The 19,814-nt window shown below is 40.1% G+C and overlaps 1 protein-coding gene across 3 annotated transcripts in view; it reads right to left on the bottom strand.

Annotated features, from left to right (window-relative positions):
• LOC137021420 (inter-alpha-trypsin inhibitor heavy chain H3-like) overlaps nucleotides 1–19,788 on the bottom strand; it is a 21,959-nt gene extending 2,171 nt beyond the window's left edge. The window contains exons 1-18 of one of the 3 annotated variants that reach the window (XM_067387812.1): nucleotides 19,630–19,788; nucleotides 18,718–18,881; nucleotides 18,205–18,309; nucleotides 17,960–18,122; nucleotides 17,771–17,881; nucleotides 17,542–17,670; nucleotides 17,310–17,426; nucleotides 16,859–17,027; nucleotides 16,672–16,782; nucleotides 16,196–16,377; nucleotides 15,918–16,097; nucleotides 9,038–9,165; nucleotides 8,797–8,969; nucleotides 8,119–8,157; nucleotides 7,577–7,714; nucleotides 6,668–6,724; nucleotides 371–475; nucleotides 95–269 (exon numbers count right to left, since the gene is read on the bottom strand). In XM_067387812.1, coding sequence (XP_067243913.1) covers nucleotides 95–269; nucleotides 371–475; nucleotides 6,668–6,724; nucleotides 7,577–7,714; nucleotides 8,119–8,157; nucleotides 8,797–8,969; nucleotides 9,038–9,165; nucleotides 15,918–16,097; nucleotides 16,196–16,377; nucleotides 16,672–16,782; nucleotides 16,859–17,027; nucleotides 17,310–17,426; nucleotides 17,542–17,670; nucleotides 17,771–17,881; nucleotides 17,960–18,122; nucleotides 18,205–18,309; nucleotides 18,718–18,881; nucleotides 19,630–19,707 — 2,324 coding nt within the window. In that variant the 5' untranslated portion in view covers nucleotides 19,708–19,788. Of the gene's footprint in view, nucleotides 1–94; nucleotides 270–370; nucleotides 476–6,333; nucleotides 6,369–6,667; nucleotides 6,725–7,576; nucleotides 7,715–8,118; nucleotides 8,158–8,796; nucleotides 8,970–9,037; nucleotides 9,166–15,917; nucleotides 16,098–16,195; nucleotides 16,378–16,671; nucleotides 16,783–16,858; nucleotides 17,028–17,309; nucleotides 17,427–17,541; nucleotides 17,671–17,770; nucleotides 17,882–17,959; nucleotides 18,123–18,204; nucleotides 18,310–18,717; nucleotides 18,882–19,629 lie in introns of those variants that run through there. The other 2 variants (XM_067387813.1, XM_067387814.1) reach the window with 2 other exon arrangements.
• Between the last annotated feature and the right edge of the window lie 26 nt (nucleotides 19,789–19,814).

Genomic DNA, 19,814 nt, shown 5'->3' on the forward strand with positions numbered 1-19,814 from the left:
TGAAACAGAAAAATGAATAAATGAATTCTAATTCACAGAATGTGGCTATAACATACACAAATGTAGTAAAACATATAGATTGAGCACTATATACCCCTCTGTACTGTGTTGAGTGGGTTCCTGGCGCCACAAAAACTCAACATAATTCTGACCATCGTGGTATCTGATAGACCTTGTGTTTATTGTCAGGCGATGGTTTGTTTTGTAATGAAAGACAATTTGACTGAATCCCTTTCGTCTAGTCATGGATTCTCCATTCATAGAGAACTCTAAGACACACAGAAATTCATATAAGTGTATGTACAAAGCATTCATTTACAAAAGATGACATTCAAAGGATGGGCATGTAGAGTAAATGTGTAATAGTTACCTGAAGCAGAATCCTGTAGCAGTTTGAGTTTGTGAGGAAGAGGAACATCAAAACAAAGTGGCTTAGACTGACCGGCAGCAGACAGCAGGAACCGATTGCTACGAACTGTTGGAAATAAAGAGAGAACATAACCAAATGCTGTCAGGGGCACCGCTAGCAATTTTGGGCCCTATGAAAAATATGAGGTTAGGCCCCCTACTGCACCCATTCTGCACCAAACATACAAGACAATTTAGTTATCCAAAATCTTTGTCTGCAATTTAATAATACTGATCTATTACTTTTGCTATTGCTTTTGACCCCTAGATATCAGTATTTGGTCATACTTCTTCATCCAACACGAAGATGTCTGATCTCACTCTAGGCTGCGTAGCATGGGATGGGGGGATAATTCAGAAATAATGCAGACATAAGCCGTAATTTTGTTTTATTTGTAATTCTTTGGTAGATTATAAGCTTAAATCTTAAAATAACGAATTCTCATGTTTTGAGCAGCTTGGATCACAAATCTTTCCTGAAGTACAGTAGCTCACTCTGTTTCCTCCACTATTTTTAGATGCATTTTTGTCAATAGAAATGTGTAATTCAGTGCTGTAATTTGACGCAACTGGCAGTAGATTTCTGTGCACGGTTCGCAGACCCGACTAATCGAGAATCGTTGTTGATGATTTTCATTATTGATTATTATCGATTATTATCGAATAGTTGTTGCAGCCTTAGATCAAACCAAGGAACGAATGAAGAGAAGATAAGTCCTGTGGAGTAGGAGCATCGACTATAGCTTCGAAATGAGCAGTATCTGGTAAGATTCCTTCTTTTGAGATCACATGACACAGGAATTTGAGGAACGTTTGGTTGAATGTACATTTCTGCATGTTCAGTGTCAAACCAGTTTCAGTGTCAATTTCTAAATGACAGTGTGTTGTCACAGACACGTCAGGTTCCAACGTCACCCAATCACAGCGCGCACCATCTCCAGAATACTGATCACCGCCACCTGCACCTCATCACTCCCCTCATCAGCAGCACTACAAAACACTCACACTCACAGCACTCCACGTCCGGTCTCATTTGCATACCCTTACAAGTCTATGCTTACCTCAAGGACTCCTCTTCGAATACCTACCTGTCTCCATTGTGTCGATTCCCAGTGTGTTCCTCGTCTGCCTCGTGAGTGTGTTTCTCATCTGCTTCCAAGTGCTCCAGCGATCTCCAGTTCTCCAGTGTTCACTCCCTGCAAGGATAAGGACAGTAACTATTCCCAGTATCATCCGTTCAAAGTTATTCTATTGCAAGTTATCTCACCTGTTTCATTCTCCCTGCTCTCCTGTGGTCAAAATAAAGACTGTGAAAAGTAATACCTGTGTCTGCTGTCCGTCTACTGTAACAGAAGACCGGACCAACACCGCTGACCCAGGATGAGACAACCCGACCCCTTTCAGGATTTGGTGGACGCGCTTCGGCGCACACTCACCATTCATCCGTCGCCACCATCTCCAGTTCCTCCATCTTCACCTGCACCAGCACCAGCTAGCCCCACTGAGCACGTCAACATACCTCCTTCACTGCCGCCGTACGCCAGTCCCATGGCCAAGCCGGCGCCCTACTCAGGATCGGCGGAGGATTGCAGCGGATTCCTGCTGCAGTGCACACTGGTCCTGGAGATGCAGCCGCACCTGTACCCGAGTGACACCGCCAAAATAGCATTCATTATCTCTCAGCTCAGCGGCAAAGCATTAAAATGGGCCGATTCCATCTGGTCCCAGCAGGGCGCTGTAACCCAGTCCTACTCGTCGTTTGTTTCCCACTTCCGGGAAGTGTTCGGAAAACCCATCACAGACTCTTCAGCTGGTGAGAAACTCTATAATTTGAGACAAGGCTCCCTGTCAGTTTATGAGTATGCTTTGCAGTTCAGAACGCTTGCAGCCCTCAGCGGATGGAACGAACAAGCCCTGATAACGAAATACCGGCAAGGATTGGAACCTCGGGTGCGGCTGCAACTCGCTGCATGCGAGGACAACATCGGCCTAGAAAAGTTCATCCAGCTCTCCATCCGCTGCACCACTCGCATTCAGGCGTGCCTCCAAGAGCACCAGGACCAGTTCTTCTCCACCGTGCCGCTCTGCCGATCGGAACCCGTCAGCACCCCAGAACCAGCTCACGAATCCATGGAGGTTGAAAACTCTCGTCTATCCTATGAAGAACGCCGCCGTCGCCTCACCCTTCGTCTCTGCCTCTATAGTGGTGAACCGCGGCATGTGATTGCTGCATGCCCCACATGACCGCCGCGACCCCTGGTGAGTGCCATTATTCCTGCTAATCATAAGATGAAACCACTCACTACTGCCGTCAATCTTACTGGCGCCAATGTTTCACTTACAGTGGTCGTGCTCATCGACTCGGGGTCCGCCGGCAACTTCATCTCTGATGCCCTCTGTCGTCAACTCCGCATCAAGACCTCCCCGACTACGACTATCTACAAGATCCGCTCCATAACCGGCCAACCCCTGAGCCGTAAGTGCGTCCGCTCCATGGCAGGACCCGTTCATATTCAAGTCGGACTTCTACATCAAGAAGAGGCGCATCTGCTGGTTCTGGAGGACTCCACCGCTGATGTGGTTCTGGGGCGCCCCTGATTGGAGCAGCACAATCCGACCATCTCGTGGAAAACGGGCGAAGTCCTGAAGTGGGGCGACACTTGCTTCAAGCACTGATTGATGGATCTACCAGTTCCAACCAACTCCTCACCTGATCTCTCTCTCTGCGCTACGTCTATCGAAAGTCCTGTTGCCCTCAGCGGGCTTCCAAGCTGCCTCCACACCGGCCATGGGACTGTGCCATTGACCTGCTTCCGGGTGAACCAGTGCCCAAAGGAAAGATCTACCCGCTTTCCATCCCGGAGGAGAAGGCCATGGAGGATTACATCAAGGAAGCCCTCGCCCAAGGTTACATCAGGCCGTCTACTTCCCCTGCTGCTTCCAGCTTCTTCTTTGTGGCTAAAAAGGACGGAGGCTTGCGGCCCTGTATTGACTACCGTGCACTCAACAAGATAACAGTAAAGTTCCGTTATCCCCTTCCTCTCGTCCCAGCTGCCCTAGAACATCTCCGTGGTGCCACTGTGTTCACGAAGCTGGACCTCCGCAGCGCGTATAACCTCATCCGGATACGTGAGGGGGACGAGTGGAAGACCGCCTTCATGACCCCTACTGGCCACTACGAGTACTTGGTCATGCCGTATGGACTGGTCAACGCCCCCTCCGTATTCCAGGACTTCATTCATGAGGTGCTCCGGGAGTTTCTCCATCAGTTTGTCCTGGTCTACATAGACTACATTCTCATCTACTCCCGGAGCCAGGCCGAACATCGCCAACACGTTGCAGAGGTCCTCACCCGCCTTCGCCAATACCATCTGTTCCTCAAGGCTGAGAAATGCACATTCCATCAACCCTCCGTCTCATTCCTAGGATATAACATCGACCACAGTGGCATATGGATGGACGAGAGGAAGGTGGAATCCATTACCAACTGGCCAGAACCCACCACCATTAAAGAACTCCAGCGATTCCTCGGCTTCTCCAATTTCTACAGAAGATTCATTAAAGGTTACAGCTCTATCGCCCATCCACTCACCAGCTTACTCTGCAACCAGCCCAAGTCTCTGTCCTGGACCCCGGCAGCCACCAACGCCTTCAACCAGTTCAAAGAAGCCTTTACTACCGCTCCCTTACTCGTACACCCTGATCCAGAGAAGCAATTCATTGTTGAAGTGGACGCATCTACCACCGGAGTGGGAGCGGTATTATCGCAGCAGCAGGGGACCCCAAGTAGACTCCATCCATGCGCCTTCTTCTCCCGCAAGCTCAGCCCGGCGGAAGTAAACTATTCCATCGGAGACAGGGAACTTCTAGCGATCAAGCTTGCTTTGGAAGAGTGGAGGCATTGGCTGGAGGGAGCCAAGCACGCTTTCTTAGTGTTAACAGATCACAAGAACTTGGAGTACCTTCGCTCTGCGAAAAGATTGAACCCTAGACAAGCCCGCTGGGCCATGTTTTTCTCCCGCTTTAACTACACCATCTCCTTCTGTCCTGGTGCGAAAAATGTGAAAGCGGATGCTCTCTCCCGTCTGCATGCCCCTGAAGAAAGAACTGAGGAACCAGAACCCATCATTCCTAGCTCCCTCATCGTGAGTCCCATAACATGGTCAGAAGAGACCATTCCCTCCTCCAATGCCTCCACTAACCCTCCGCCGCGCTGCCCGTTCCAGATCGCACCTGGTCACACCTAGGAGTGGACTTCATATCTGATCTCCCTGTCTCAGACGGATACACCACCATCCTAGTTGTTGTGGACCGGTTCTCAAAGTCATGTCGTTTGATTCCACTTCCTGGATTACCTACTGCAATGGAAACCGCCGAAATACTCTTCAACCAAGTCTTCAGATACTTCGGAATTCCAGAAGATATCGTCTCCGACCGTGGGCCTCAATTCATATCCCGTGTATGGAAGTCCTTCTACTCTCTCCTAGGTGTGGCCGTCAGCCTCACATCTGGATATCATCCCCAGTCGAACGGGCAGACGGAAAGGAAGGTTCAGGAGATTGGCCGCTTCCTCCGTACCTTCTGTCATGACCACCAGGACTCTTGGAACCAGTTCCTGGGTTGGGCCGAGTACGCTCAAAACTCTCTCCGACAGTCAACTACTGGGCTTACACCGTTTCAATGCGTACTCGGTTACCAACCCCCACTGTTCCCCTGGGATGGGGAACCCTCCAACGTTCCTGCAGTGGATTACTGGTTCCGAGAGAGCGAGAGGGTCTGGGACTCAGCACACCACCAGTTGCAACGAGCCCTGCGCAGACGCAGAATGGTAGCCGACCTCCGACACTCTAACACCCCAGTATTCCAGCCTGGTCAGATGGTCTGGCTATCCACCCGTGACATCAGACTGCGTCTGCCCTGCAGAAAGCTGAGTCCCAGGTTCATTGGCCCATTCCCCATCGTCAAGCAGGTCAACCCGGTCACTTATCAACTTCGGCTTCCACAAGGGTACCGTTTACATCCAACTTTCCATGTGTCACTCCTCAAAGCTCACCATCCCTCTGTTCTTCCCACAGGACCTGACGTGGCTCCCGCCGAACCCCCCCTTCCACTCATCGTGGAGGACGGAGCTGTGTACGAGGTGCGAGAGATCTTGAACTCCCGGCGTCGTGGTGGTCAGCTTGAATACCTGGTGGATTGGGAAGGATATGGTCCCGAAGAACGCTCTTGGTTCCCAAGGGATGACATCTTAGACCCCAGTTTACTCCAAACCTTCCATGACAGTCACCCTGAGAAACCGGCACCGCGGGGAAGAGGACGACCACCACGGCGTCGGGGGTTCTCGGCCCTCTGGAGCGGGCCGTTGAGGGGGGGGTACTGTCACAGACACGTCAGGTTCCAACGTCACCCAATCACAGAACGCACCATCTCCAGAATACTAATCACCGCCACCTGCACCTCATCACTCCCCTCATCAGCAGCACTACAAAACACTCACACTCACAGCACTCCACGTCCGGTCTCGTTTGCATACCCTTACAAGTCTATGCTTACCTCAAGGACTCCTCTTCGAATACCTACCTGTCTCCATTGTGTCGATTCCCAGTGTGTTCCTCGTCTGCCTCGTGAGTGTGTTTCCCGTCTGCTTCCAAGTGCTCCAGCGATCTCCAGTTCTCCAGTGTTCACTCCCTGCAAGGATAAGGACAGTAACTATTCCCAGTATCATCCGTTCAAAGTTATTCTATTGCAAGTTATCTCACCTGTTTCATTCTCCCTGCTCTCCTGTGGTCAAAATAAAGACTGTGAAAAGTAATACCTGTGTCTGCTGTCCGTCTACTGTAACATGTGTAGGGTTTTGTCATATTAAGTCTGTGAAGCGTCATAAACTACCACATGATGGCTGAAGCAGCAGCGTGTGTCACTGTTTTCAAAGTAACCAGATCAACATTGTGAACGGAATTCTGCAAAATTTAAGTGAAAACACCATCAATGGGATGAAATAGCTTCTCTTCCATGAAGAATGTGAAAATTTAACCAAGTCAAAAACAAAAAAGATCCTAGTAGTTTCTCAGTATAACTGATTTGAGCAACCATAAATGATGCAAAACATGTGACAGCGATTCCTATATAGAAAAATCACTTCCTGCCTTCCAGCTGCATTTTGTCCCACAGCATGACATCATGTGCAAACAACCTATTATTATATAAAATTGTCCAACATAATATGGTAGGTTTCAATGTTTCAAAGATCTTTATGTACCTAACATAGTAGGGAGAACACTTTCTTCACTCTCCCATGGAATCATGGGCATTTGATCTAAGGGCAAGAGAAGGTGTAATTGATCAAATTAGGCTTACTTGACACAAGGCAAAATCAATGTTACAGTGTATTCATACGTACGAAAAAAAAAGGGGGGGGGTAGTCATTTTATCAATAAGTTACTGACCAAAGCACTCAGTAAAATCAATAAATAATGAAAAAAGTTTAATGTAACTGCATTTTGAAATAACTCAATAGAACAATAATTACATTTATCAGTACTTAAATTGTACCAAATAATCTTTCTCAAATATTAATCAAATAACACAACTATAAAACAATTTCTAATAAAACATTTCACAATAATTACTTTCACAAAACATATGCTACATTCAAATTATTTTCTTTCTATGATTTAAATGTATTTCCAATTTAATATTGAAGGGATAGGGAAAATGAAACAAGTTGTCAGTATTCGGTGTAGGTTTCCCATGTGTCACATGTTCTTTTGTTCAGTTTTCCCGACACTTGTTAGTTCCTTTGGTTACCCTGATTGAGTTCAATTAGTCCCAGTTTGTCCCTTGTTAATTAGCCTTGTTTGCCCCTTTGTCTGACATGTATATATTCCCTGTGTTCTCCCTCAGTCTTTGTCGGGCATACTGCATTAGAACATTAGGGTGATAAAATGATAGGGTGAACTATCCCTTTAAGAGGCTTCATTTCTAAATCGCACCAAATGCATTATTTTCATTTAATTGCCTACACATTTTTATGTGGATTTACTCTTAATTTTGCTTTTAACAAAGCAAATTTGCAATAATTATTTGTAAAAACAAAGTAGCCAATGATAAACACATTATCGAGAAAATATAGGAGTATTTGTCAACTTTTAGAAGGAAAAAAACATACCATGGATCCCTGGATGAGAAGCAGGCGGTAGAATCCAAGCACCACCCAGACCGTGTCGACCAGGCTGACCAGGTGGACCAGGCAGACCGGGCTGACCAGGCTGACCGGGACTGAAATGGTACTGACTAAATCCTGGCGCTGGGATATAAAACAAGTGGGAAAAATGTAAAGATGCAGTATACTGAATTCGACTTAAAATGAAAATTCACCCAATCTATTTTCTAAATACTTGTTATAAAACTTATTGTGAATCATCTATTAATGTGTATGTTCATTTTCTTTTTTCCTTTTTTGACCTCACAGTTTTTAATCAAAATATCATAACTGGATCTTCAACACTTTGTTCAAATAAAGTTTGTGTGGCCTAGATGGTAAAAAGGTGTATTTCATCCCAAAATCTTAATTTTTCAATAAGCAGTTTCACTCAGATGTGCATCACAATACAGAAGAAAATATCTGTTTGTACTTCAATTTCATCACAACTTCAAATTCTCTGCAATAGTTTGAGTAAATGAACTGTTAGTTCAACATTTTATACTTACATGCAATAGGATTATAGGATGAAGGACGGAAACCCATTACTGATTAAAAAAGAAAGAGAAAAGTGTTATTAACAGTATACAGTGGGCAACAAGACCAAGACCAAAACTGTGAAAATCTGTGATTTTCTTTTATTTAAACCTGGAAACCTAAAAAAATAATTAAATCAATGTTATGACAGAAAATGAAGAAGGAATATTTAAGATTCTGCACTCAATTTTTGACAAAAGGAGACACACTGAAGTTCATGTTAATTCAAATGTACTCAAACTGTTATGTTAATATAAATGAAATATGCTATATAATGAAATAAACTATAGTAATTAATTCAAAATATTTCACAAGTGATTATGACATTTCACACCCCTTGTGTATAAATAAAAACAAATGCATAAATTCAGTATCTGAATCTATTCAAGTTCTTATACAGAATCAGATACATATAGGATGCACAAGCTAAATTGATGCACAAATAAATAAACATATTTTATTAGATGTTTTGGTTAAGCTACAATGGAGTTGATGCAAAGCTTGATTAATACATTCGTACGTAACTTATTGCTGCTATCACTGTGTTTATTTTGCTGCATAAAATGGATCTTGCTGTTTTGTTAAAGGTCAAATATTTGCACACTTTCATTTACAAGGTTTGCAAGATACTAAAACAACTCAGTTCTCACCTGGAGGTCTGGGATCCTCTTTTCCCTCTTTGGGTTTGTCGGCAACTTCCACTTCATCCTTCTGTGGCTTAGTGACGACCATAGAGGTGAGGGGGGTGACAAACTGGTATTTCAGAGAGAGTTTGAGAGCTTCTTTCTCTTCATCCTCTTTCTCTTGTCCTTTAAGAAGCACCCTGAGACAGAAAGATGTCCTCAATGTCCAATTTAAAATGCAGAATGTCGTATCACTCCAAAAACTTACTGTCTTTCCAGAAGTTGCTTCACTGTCAGGTAGGCCCACAGTCTCTGCATGAAATCTTCATTCTCAGGTGGGACATCACTGGGGTCTTTTATCATTACAGTGTCCTGATACGTCACACTACTGCCTTTCTGCTCAGAAATAAAAATATTTGTGAACATTTTCATCAGGAATATTGTTACCGCTTACACCAATAACTTTATCTGAAAACAAAGTGACCATTATTCCAAACTAGTGGTGTAATATTCAAACTGAAAAACCACGATACACCACCCACGGTACATACCGCGATACTCTCATGGCGTACCGAACGCGCCCCGCCCAGCCCACTGGATCTAGGCTACTTGAAGAATACAGCGTTATTCACCTTATTTTCCGAGATAGGACTAACTGCAGAACCACAGAACCATACGTCATGACAGTCTGAGGACGACAGTGCCAGACTAACAGCCTGAGGGCGGAAGTGGGCGGAGCCAATTTATCTCCGTAGGCATCGCTCCATTTGGAGCATTTTAAAGTTTAAAACCATGTTAATGTGAAATATTGTATTAAAACGATCTAACTGAAATTATAGATATAGATTCACATTGTGTTAATAGCTTAATCATATACACAATCACGTTAAGATATATATATATAGCCTATGTGTGTATTAAAATCCCCTTGTAACCTTTTAATATTTTAAAAGTTCATAAATTTGTTTTATGTCTTAAATGATTAACTGAATATAAATTGAACACAACAAAGCTTAAACACTAAAATCGATAAACATTTATTAATTTGTCATAAAATATTTTACTTAAGCATTTCAGAATGAATCATTGTTTTTCATAATATATAATACGCATTACACGGTTGTACACTAGAATGCATGAATTAAACACATTCAGATCCATCAAACCCAAAAACAAAAGATATTTATTTAATTTTAATAAAATGTACTAAAATGTAAGAGCAAAAGCATTATATAGCCACTAGCTGTGCTTTGCTCTAAAAAATACAAAATCAAACTAAATTGAGTGTAGATTGAACAGCAGGTACATGATGACAAATTAAATCTAAAAAAATAAACTTTTTTGTAAAATGTCCATATCATCCTTAATTTGAAAGCAAAACACTAAAGGCTCTTTGGCCAGTTGTCTGTCATCATCTGTTTCAGCCTGTGAAAGTTCTTGTTCCTGGTCTTTTTCTTTCAATATCAGAAAGCACAGCTCTTCCACTAAACCCGTAAAGACCTTTGATTGTTGTGCAGCGCAGAAGTCTTCTGTGATCCTTGGTTCCTTCATGAGAGAAGGGTATAAACAAATGGGATGAGATGTTAAAAGTGTATTTAACAACACTTTGTGTTGTAGTCAGGATGCAGCACAGCATGTATAATAAAGTTTTGACATTCTGTTTTTCTCATGTTTATATATTGAAGACTTAAATCATACTCTGTCACCAATGAAATTAATCAGTTATGTTCAGTATAATTTTTTTTTTTTTTTTTTTTTTTTAAAGGCAAGCAATTCACATGGCTTTTCACGCTACATTTAACCCCGGGTTATCGTCGTCCTAAACACCACTTTTAACCGTGGGTAAAGTAACGCTCCACATATTGCTTGTATATTTACATGCTTTTGACAGTCACAGAAACACTGTGCATTGTATATAAATAGAAAATTCAGCATTGGAAAGAAAAAAAAAAAAATGCTGACAGAAAATGCAACAATTGCAGAGCAGAAAATACTGTTTAATTCTTTTATAGTCTGAAATGTTCATTCAGGATAAACTTGATCTATATGTAATGAGGAAGTTGACTATATGTAATGAGGATGTGCAATGCCTAAGCATTTATGAAAACATATTGTGTGCTTTGTTCATCCAATCAGTGACACTGACACTGCAAATAAGGATGTTAACCAGGGTTTAGTAATGTACAGTGCATATGAATACTCAGGATTAATTGTTAACCTCAGGTAAATGATGATCAGTGTGAAACGTGAATCAAGATAACCCAGGATTCTGTTTACCTGGGGTTAACAATCACCAGGGTTAACTATTTAAAGTATGAAAAGCCCTCATATATGTTTTTCATTCTAATGAAAAGAGAAGTTCATACATTTTTAAAAACTTTTAACTTTTCCTTTTTTTTGCTTACCATTAACATGAAGATCCCACACAGCCGGTCAACTGTTTCTAAAACAATAGAATATTATTAAGTTATTCCTGAAAAGATGTGACAGATATAACACACCATCTGTATAAGTAGCTTATGTGTTTATGAAAGTCTTATAAAACTAACCTTGTTTTTGATCAGCTTCTCTTGTTCTGGGGTGATTCTGCTTGTCAATTTACTGCATTGCAAAATCAAAGAAAAACTTAGATATATAACCATAAAAATTGCATAAAAGAAACAAGTTTCATTCTTCTAAAGTCAAAATTACTACTTACTTCATTGCAAAAACAACATTTTAAATTCAGAATACAAAAGAAACGTTCATACCTCCATGAACGACAGTTTTTTTTAAGTGAATTTGAAGCTGTGCATTCAACCTGTGCCGTCTGGTCGGTTTAAGAGCACTGGGCAGTGGAAGTTGTTGCAGCACGTTTTGCATCGCTGTAAATGAAGTAAAGCGGAGCATCTCCCGATACTAATATGCCTCTAAAATCCACAAAAACACTGATCAGTATTGTAAAATGTAACCAATTAAATAAAATACAGTACCAACAACAAGTAAAATAACAAACCATGAATATGTAAACACCCAGGTGAAAAAATACTATAGTAAATACTATAGTGTTTTTGAACCATACTGTATTTACAACACTAATGAATGCTACATAATACTATAATATTAACTATAGTGAACTGATAAACTAGTATAAATAGTATACTTTAGTTTTTACTACAGTAAACTGTAGTGTATATTGTAGTATAATATACCCTAAAATTGTAGAAAACTTAGTACAATATTGGGTAAAGTAATTTGTTTATATTATTATAGCTGCCATATTATCACAGCAACTATAGAATTACCACAATAAATTAATTCAAGTATTTATAGTACTATAGTATGGTTCAAAAACACTATAGTATTTACTATAAATGACTATAGTATTTATTCACCTGGGCGCAAGCAACGTGAGACGATTTGTAAAATATCAAAAGACGTGATAAAGTGACCTTGAAGCCCATTTACAAAATATCTGAGTCATGTTAAGTGTTAACGATCGAATAAATACACAACACATAAACGTGATCGATTAAAAGCACAACACAAAGAAACTTTTTACCGTGTTCGCTTCTTCCGCCATGATTGTTTGCTTGTTTGTCGTCAACTCCGCCCACATCCAACGTGAGACTATTACTCCGCCCACTTCCGCCCTCAGGCTGTTAGTCTGGCGCTGTCGTCCTCAGACTGTCATGACGTATGGTTCTGCGGTTCTGCAGTTGGTTATTATTGTATTTTCCTCGACAACAAGGGTGGCGCCATTACGTTCGTTTTGTCATCTTACTTCCGGTTGAGGGACCTAAGCTAGTAGTCGCTAGCGGTAATCCTATAGCTGTAACCATAGGCTGTAACGGTAGATGAGTATTATATAATCAGTTAGGGGCTGTCATAACAATTAGATTAAGGAGAACAGTTGAAACGGCATCAACGATGTTACGAATACAATGTGAAGCGGTCCGAGGTTTGTGGTGCACTTTACAATTTACACCACCTTAAGACGAGGAACACCTGAGGCAATGGCTGAAGGCGCTAAACTTGAAGTGACCACCCAAGCGCCCTTATGTGTGTTCGTACCATTTCATGGACGGGAGGCCGACTGACAAACACCCTTTCCCCGAGAAATGGCTCGGCAACGATGTTCCGGTAAATAAGTCACGGCGGATGCTGAACAGGTTGTCAGATTCAGGTAAGCTAACTTAGCTAGCCATGTACATGTTAACCTAACATTAGATTTGTGAAGTCCCTTCTATCAATACAGTTAAGAAAAGCAGTTCGCAAAATACAACGAATCTTGCATTATTACAATTGCCACCTATATATTTCATATGTAAGATAGTACAATGGTACATATTTAAGATAGGATTGTGGTACATTATAGTTTAATAATAGCTTAAGTTAGCTACTTACATTATTCCTGTAATTCATAGAGATTGCAGGTGATAGCAGGCCAGCTAGCTACATCTCTCATATTGATATTGACCTAACTATTAACACTAGAGTTAGAGATTGTGTATATACTGTCTCGTTTTTAATGCATTTCTCTCTCACACTGTTCTGTTAAAGTATGAGTGCAATCTTATATTAATTCTCATGATCAATAATTACTAATGTAAAAAAAATGTGTATGGTTATATTATTTCCACAGATGCATCAATGAGCGTCAGTGATCAACTGTGAGGATGATCACATCCACATACCCTGAACTGTGATGCAGAAACACACTGGGTGGATCCATCTGTCTCTGACCACAACTACACTTCAAAAATCACATCTCAATCTGAAGTTGAGCTGGCGCCATTGTACACAACTCTGCTGAGAAACAACCACCATTCATTCAGCTGCCGAGCACCTTACCAATATATACACCAACAGTTTCCAGCTACACACTTGGGATCAGGTCCTGATGACTCTGATGGAGCTGCGTGGTAATTTATTGCAGGGTGATCATTAGGGTGGTCATATCAGGATGATAATTTATCTATATTAGCACTGGAGTAAACAGTGATGTCATCACCCAGCTAAGTTCAGTTTGCATACAATGTTGTCAATGCAGACAGATCAAAACACTGTTGAATATCAAAGGAAGGTGAAACTTGTCATTCCAGCATTCACCAAGAGACACACACAACTCTCTGAAGACACCACCAACACCGGGCGCATCACTAATGTACATGGGTCATATGACTGAAGATCTTCAAAATCCTTTCTTACAACAGTTCAAATTAACCTCACCCCTAAAATTGATCATTTAGAGAATTTGACCATTTTACCCTTCTGAGCAACATAATTTCTGATGGATGAGGATGAATGAATAAATGTTGATTTTAGGTATGTTTGTCTGTGCTGTGGTTTTACTTTAACTAATCAGTGTAAATAGTGTATGTAGATATTTTTATGAACCTTTACAATATGACCAAATGTTGTCTATCTTTAAATTATTTCTATAAACCTTTACAATATGATCATATGTGATGGGGTTTCTTTTTATCTTTACAATGTGGCCAGATGTTAGCTGTCAGTATCTTTTTAATAAAACCATATTATGTGAGCTCTTACAATTTAAAGGGATGAAGTATTCTGATTTAAATAGAATAAGTCATGTCAAGTTTGCAAATTAATTCTATCTTGGTTTATTGCATATGAAAATTAAATGGTGAAACATGAAGGTCAGTAAAAGGTGTCTAGCTTCCTGATAACAAACAAACACTCTTACGACTGATTTTATCACAACTTATTAAATTACACATTTTCTAAAATACAAATCACAAAGTTATCTTTAACAAAACTGATTTAAATAATTCCAGTCGTCTTCACCTACACCCTCTACATGCTGCTCCATCAACTCCTGACAGTCCCATACTCTGGCCACTTCTTCATATCGTCTACCAGTTACGGCCGTTAACAGTGACGATATGAGACTATCTGATCGTTGTATAAAGTTTTCTCCGTGCTCCCAATTTGAAACATTTACTGCATTAACGTTATTTGTAATTTCTCTAAAGTTATAGCTCGCTATAAACAATCTTTTAATTACTGATCTAGCTACCGGATGTGCCGAGTCAGTTTAGCGGAAGTCGGATGACAAAATGCGGAAGAGCGGAGAATTAAAAATGGGCGTGGCGGAATAAGGTGAATAGCCTAAACACCAATAATCACAATAAGCTGCAAGTTTGTTACTTTCGATAAAGAACAAAGTGCCATCTTTCAAATTCTTACAATTTTTTCACGAAATTCAAACAAAACAAATAATGCCGTTTTGACGCTCTTTAATGTGTCGTGACAGATCAAGGCAAGGCACGGCACGTATGTACAGGCGCCTCATTTCAAGCGACAGCAAGGAGCACGAGTGAACGCGATCATCTCTTCATCTTCAATACTAGTTACAGAAACATGAATGAACATCCAATGTTTAAATATACAGTACAGATTACTAAAACGTATAATATCTTGTGTAATCGCTCAAACAGTGTTTCATCGGTGGAAAGACGTCAATAAATCAGCTTGTAAACACACAGCATTTACCTCAGGTGAGTCCACAGCTTGTTAGTCCGCCAGAGAAATGAACTATTAGCCTATTCATTATATTTTAATGAACTTGAGAGTGATGTCTTGATTATTTAATGTATGTGTAAATAAATCTGTCATGAAAATGCAGCCGCTGTGTAAATGATTATATTTTAAAGAATTGGAATAAAAACAATTTTATAATTAGATTTAAAAGTTAATGAAAAAAACTGCCTTATGTGCTGAGTGTTGATTATTATATCTAAAAATAAATAGCTGAATTTAGGCTAATCTTTTGGGCTCTGAACCTTCAATATTATAGTAATGTACAAATAAGGTCTCCTTTTAGTTTACAGCATTAGCAGAGATACATTTTTTTATCCTTAAGAAACTTTTAATTATAACTGAATTCATTTAAAGACAGAGACATAACTTCAGTAAATTTAAAGCAATTTTGTTTTGTTTTCTCCCCCTGCTGTACCAAACCATGACTTCAAACCGAGGTACGTACTGAACCGTCAGTTTTTGTGTACTGTTACTCCCCATCCCAAACTAAACAACTGACCATCAATCATCCTTATATCCAATATAATGACCTGCCGAGAAAAAAACAGCCCACTCAGTACCAATTTGATACAATTTGTAAAGCACCATGATGATCTTACTGATACTGCAATGACTTCAGTGCTGAAACTCTCCACACTGTTGTCTGTGATTTGTCCTGAAACCACAATCTCAGAGCCGTTGAAGTACAGGTTAAAGCTGGTCTTGGTAAGGTTTGTCCCTCCTGTGTATTTAAGTTGAATATCAGTGAGGAGAGGGACGGCAACTTCATCATAGAAGCCCTACAATATAACAAACCAAAATAAAGGGTTTAAATGCATTCAAACACAGAACAGATAAGAACTGAGGATGAATTCACAGCTGATTCTCTGTAGTCCACCTGCAGCTGTAGATCAGCGTCCGAATCTTCATAAATCCTGCGAGCGACTCCACCATTTTCCAGTGACATCTTTGTCAGGAAGTCAAAGTTAACATCATGTCCAAAACCAAGACAATAGAGGGGAAACTTCAGCCCAATGGCCTTTTTCACATTGGCCATTATCCTCTCTATGTTAGTTTCACCTGATAGAAAGAAAAAATAAGTTAGACTACCAACAGTACATGCTTGAAAATCAGAATTATGACATTTTTTGAATGATCAGAAAACAATAGATGCATTGGACGATTTCATATTTCTTATTCTTTTCTCCTACTGACAAAAACGAGAACCAAATAATTCATGATAATAATCTTCTGGTCCTGCAGGCATTTTAATTAGGTCTAAAACCTTTTATTAACAGGTCTTCTAATGAGACTGAGTGAACTAGTGCTACGATAAAACACCATTAGCTCGTGTTTGTCAGTGTGAATCTGTGCCTGAAGTGGGATCTCCATCAGTCAGCAGGATCAGGATGGAGGCGGTTCCCTCTCGTGGATGTCGATTGATCATGTCCACTCCTGCTAGAACTGCAGCGTTTATGTTTGTGTCTAAAAGAAGAACAAACACAGTTGTGTCACTTTGAGGAAAAACTTTCTTACTCCTCATTTAGTGTTAGGAACTCACATCCTCCATCTCTGATCTCCTTCACAAATGATTTTGCATTCTCCAGGTTTTGCTTTGTAGCTTTCAGGAGTTCACGCTTCCACGTGTCAACGAAATGATCAAAGGTGATCAATCCAAAGTGGTCATCCTCATCAAGATCACTTAAAATCCTTAGCAGTGCCAAACGAGTCTAAAGAAAAACACTTCTGTCAGAAAACCTGAAAGTTATTCTTTCTCCATTATGACCGCATACTAATTAACCAGATTTTTTTATTTTTTATTTATTTATTTTTTTTACAAATTTAAACTAAGCAAATCCACAGTGATTTCAATACCGAAATCCATGTTCTTTTAACATATAAATGCAGAATGATGCAACATCCATCAAAAAAAGTCCTTCATTGGTTTTACCATAAACATTTTCATAGCTTCATATCCTTTTGGTTGATTTGGCTCAAACGTTGACATTCACCTGATCTATTTTTCTGCCGTGCATAGAACCGCTCCGGTCAATGATAAACACCACATTTTTGGGAATACGTGGAACATCAGAGGGTGCAAAGTAGTGGACAAAATAGCCATTTGATACCTGAGAGAAACAAAAGAACATTCTGAATATCATTCATGTCTTTTTACATAGTCAGTCTTTCAAAATCATATGCCATATTTATTACTCTCATAAAGCATGTTATTGATAAATGTACCATGACTTCTCCTTTGGGATTTTGTCTTTCAACATCGTATGTTATAAGCAGGTCACCATTCAGCCCATTTTCTCCACAGCTTTTACACTTGGTCTGTTGATCTCGAGTGGGGTAGAAGGTCACCCATGCCTGAAATGATCAGTTTGGTCATCTGGTCACTTTGTTTGAAGTGTAGTAGCATAATGAGAACATCTAAGCTAAGGGTTTTACCCTCATTTTAAGCTCTTACGTCTTTGTCTGCTCTGGTGGTTTTAATGGCATTGACCAGATCACCGGTGCTCAAATCTCCTTTCACCTCCAAGAAGGAAATTCCTGGTTTCTCTTGGATGTGTACATCCATCTAATGTGAGTAAAAGAATCATGATCTTTCTATCCATCTAAATTGATGATCTGTTTCCCACTTTGTTTCTTCTTCTACCTTGAAATCTGCCACCGGCTGCATCGGTTGGGCATTGATGAGTAACTCATATTTGCCGAGGCGACGCTTTAGCAGTTCTTCGTAGGTCAACTCAAAGGTCACTTTACTAAAAGCAGCCACCGTCACTGAAGTTTTAAAGTCTTCTAAAGTCCTTCCAACAGATCTGAAATAGTAATTATCCCAGAATATTACTAAACATGCAATAAAAACACATTTTATGGACCTATTTTTTTAATGTCCTGTACTTGATCAGTCCAGCACTTTGTCCTCGAGATACTGCTTCACTGTACTGCTGCTGAGCTTCCTGTTTTTCCTTCACAACACCATCATATGTCTTCCCCTCTATGGTCCTATGGAGAAAATGACAATGATCCCCTCTTAATATGTGTATTTCATACATACAGCATTTCATAAAATAATTTATAAATCTTTCCCCCCCATTTCACAGACAAGGCTTAAGCTAGTCCTAGACTAAAATGCATGTTAGAGCTGTTTTAACTAAAAGCAACTTGTACTGACAAATCTTAAAATATGTCAGTGCCATTGTTTTGTCTCAAGATGCACACCAGTAATGTTTTTTTTTTCAAGTGTACATTTATAAAAAATTACTTAAATATCCTATTGAACCTGTATGTGAAACCGAGCCTTTATTTTGTTGTTGTTTATCTGCATTAGAATGGACATGACCTGAGACCAACATATAAATGGCTTCTTTACCACTTTATCTCTACTTATATAACACAATTCATGTTCCCTACATTCTGAATTTGCTGATGAAGGCAGTCTTGGGTATCTTGACCTCAAACTGGATCTCTTGAGATTCATTCAGTGTGTTCGCCACACGGCTTGTGATGACCGTTGTGGCGTAGCGACTGGTGACCGTGGAGTTGATGTGGAAGCTGTATATATCCACATCTTGTTTCTGTTGAGACATCAAACAGTTCAGTCAAATTGGATGGTGCACATTTACTCCTTTTTCTGTGGGATTGTTAAAATATTTACTGCACGAAAATGGCATGAAGAAAAGGCCTTTGGACTAAACAACAAATACATTTTGATGACAACATCTCAGTGTAAACTATTGAGCAATAGATATCTCTTTACTCAAACTGCATTTTAAATGATACTCTGCGGTTCAAAAATCAGTACGCTCTTTAATTTCTGAAATAAGAAAAAACCTCTTGAATCAGTAATTTTGTGAAATATTTTTGCAGTTTAAAATAAGATATTACATTTTAGAATATAATTTATTCCTGTGATGCAAAGCTGAATTTTCAGCATCATTACTCCAGTCTTCAGTGTCACATGATCCTTCAGAAATCATTGTAATATGCTGATTTTCTGCTTAAAAAACACTTGTTATTAGTGTTAAAAACGCTAATATTAATTTAGTGGAAACCGTGATACTTTATTTTAGGATTCAATGATAAATAAAGTTTAAAACAACAGCTTTTATATGAAACAGAAATCTTTTGTAACATTATAAATGACTGTCACTTTTGATCAATTTAATAATTAAAAGTATTAATTTCTCAAACTTTTGAACAATGTATATTCAACATGTATTCAACAGATCTAGTTTGTCTGGATCTTCATCTCAAATACAAATAAGTAATCTGTTTTTAGAATTTTGACATCATCTTCATCTTAAACTGAGATTTGACCCTCACCTTCTTAACAGCTTGTGAACTGGCTGAGATGAGAAAGATGCTGAAGAGAATCAGTCTGAGAGCTGCTCGATTCATCATGACCTGTTTAGAAAACAGACCTCGAAACACTCCTTTAAACTCCTGACCACATCATGCGATTGGCTATTACTGACCGGATTCAGGAACCACCCCCTTTATTAGTAATC

Source organism: Chanodichthys erythropterus, chromosome 6, assembly GCF_024489055.1.
Source record: "Chanodichthys erythropterus isolate Z2021 chromosome 6, ASM2448905v1, whole genome shotgun sequence".
Classification (NCBI taxonomy): Eukaryota; Metazoa; Chordata; class Actinopteri; order Cypriniformes; family Xenocyprididae; genus Chanodichthys; species Chanodichthys erythropterus.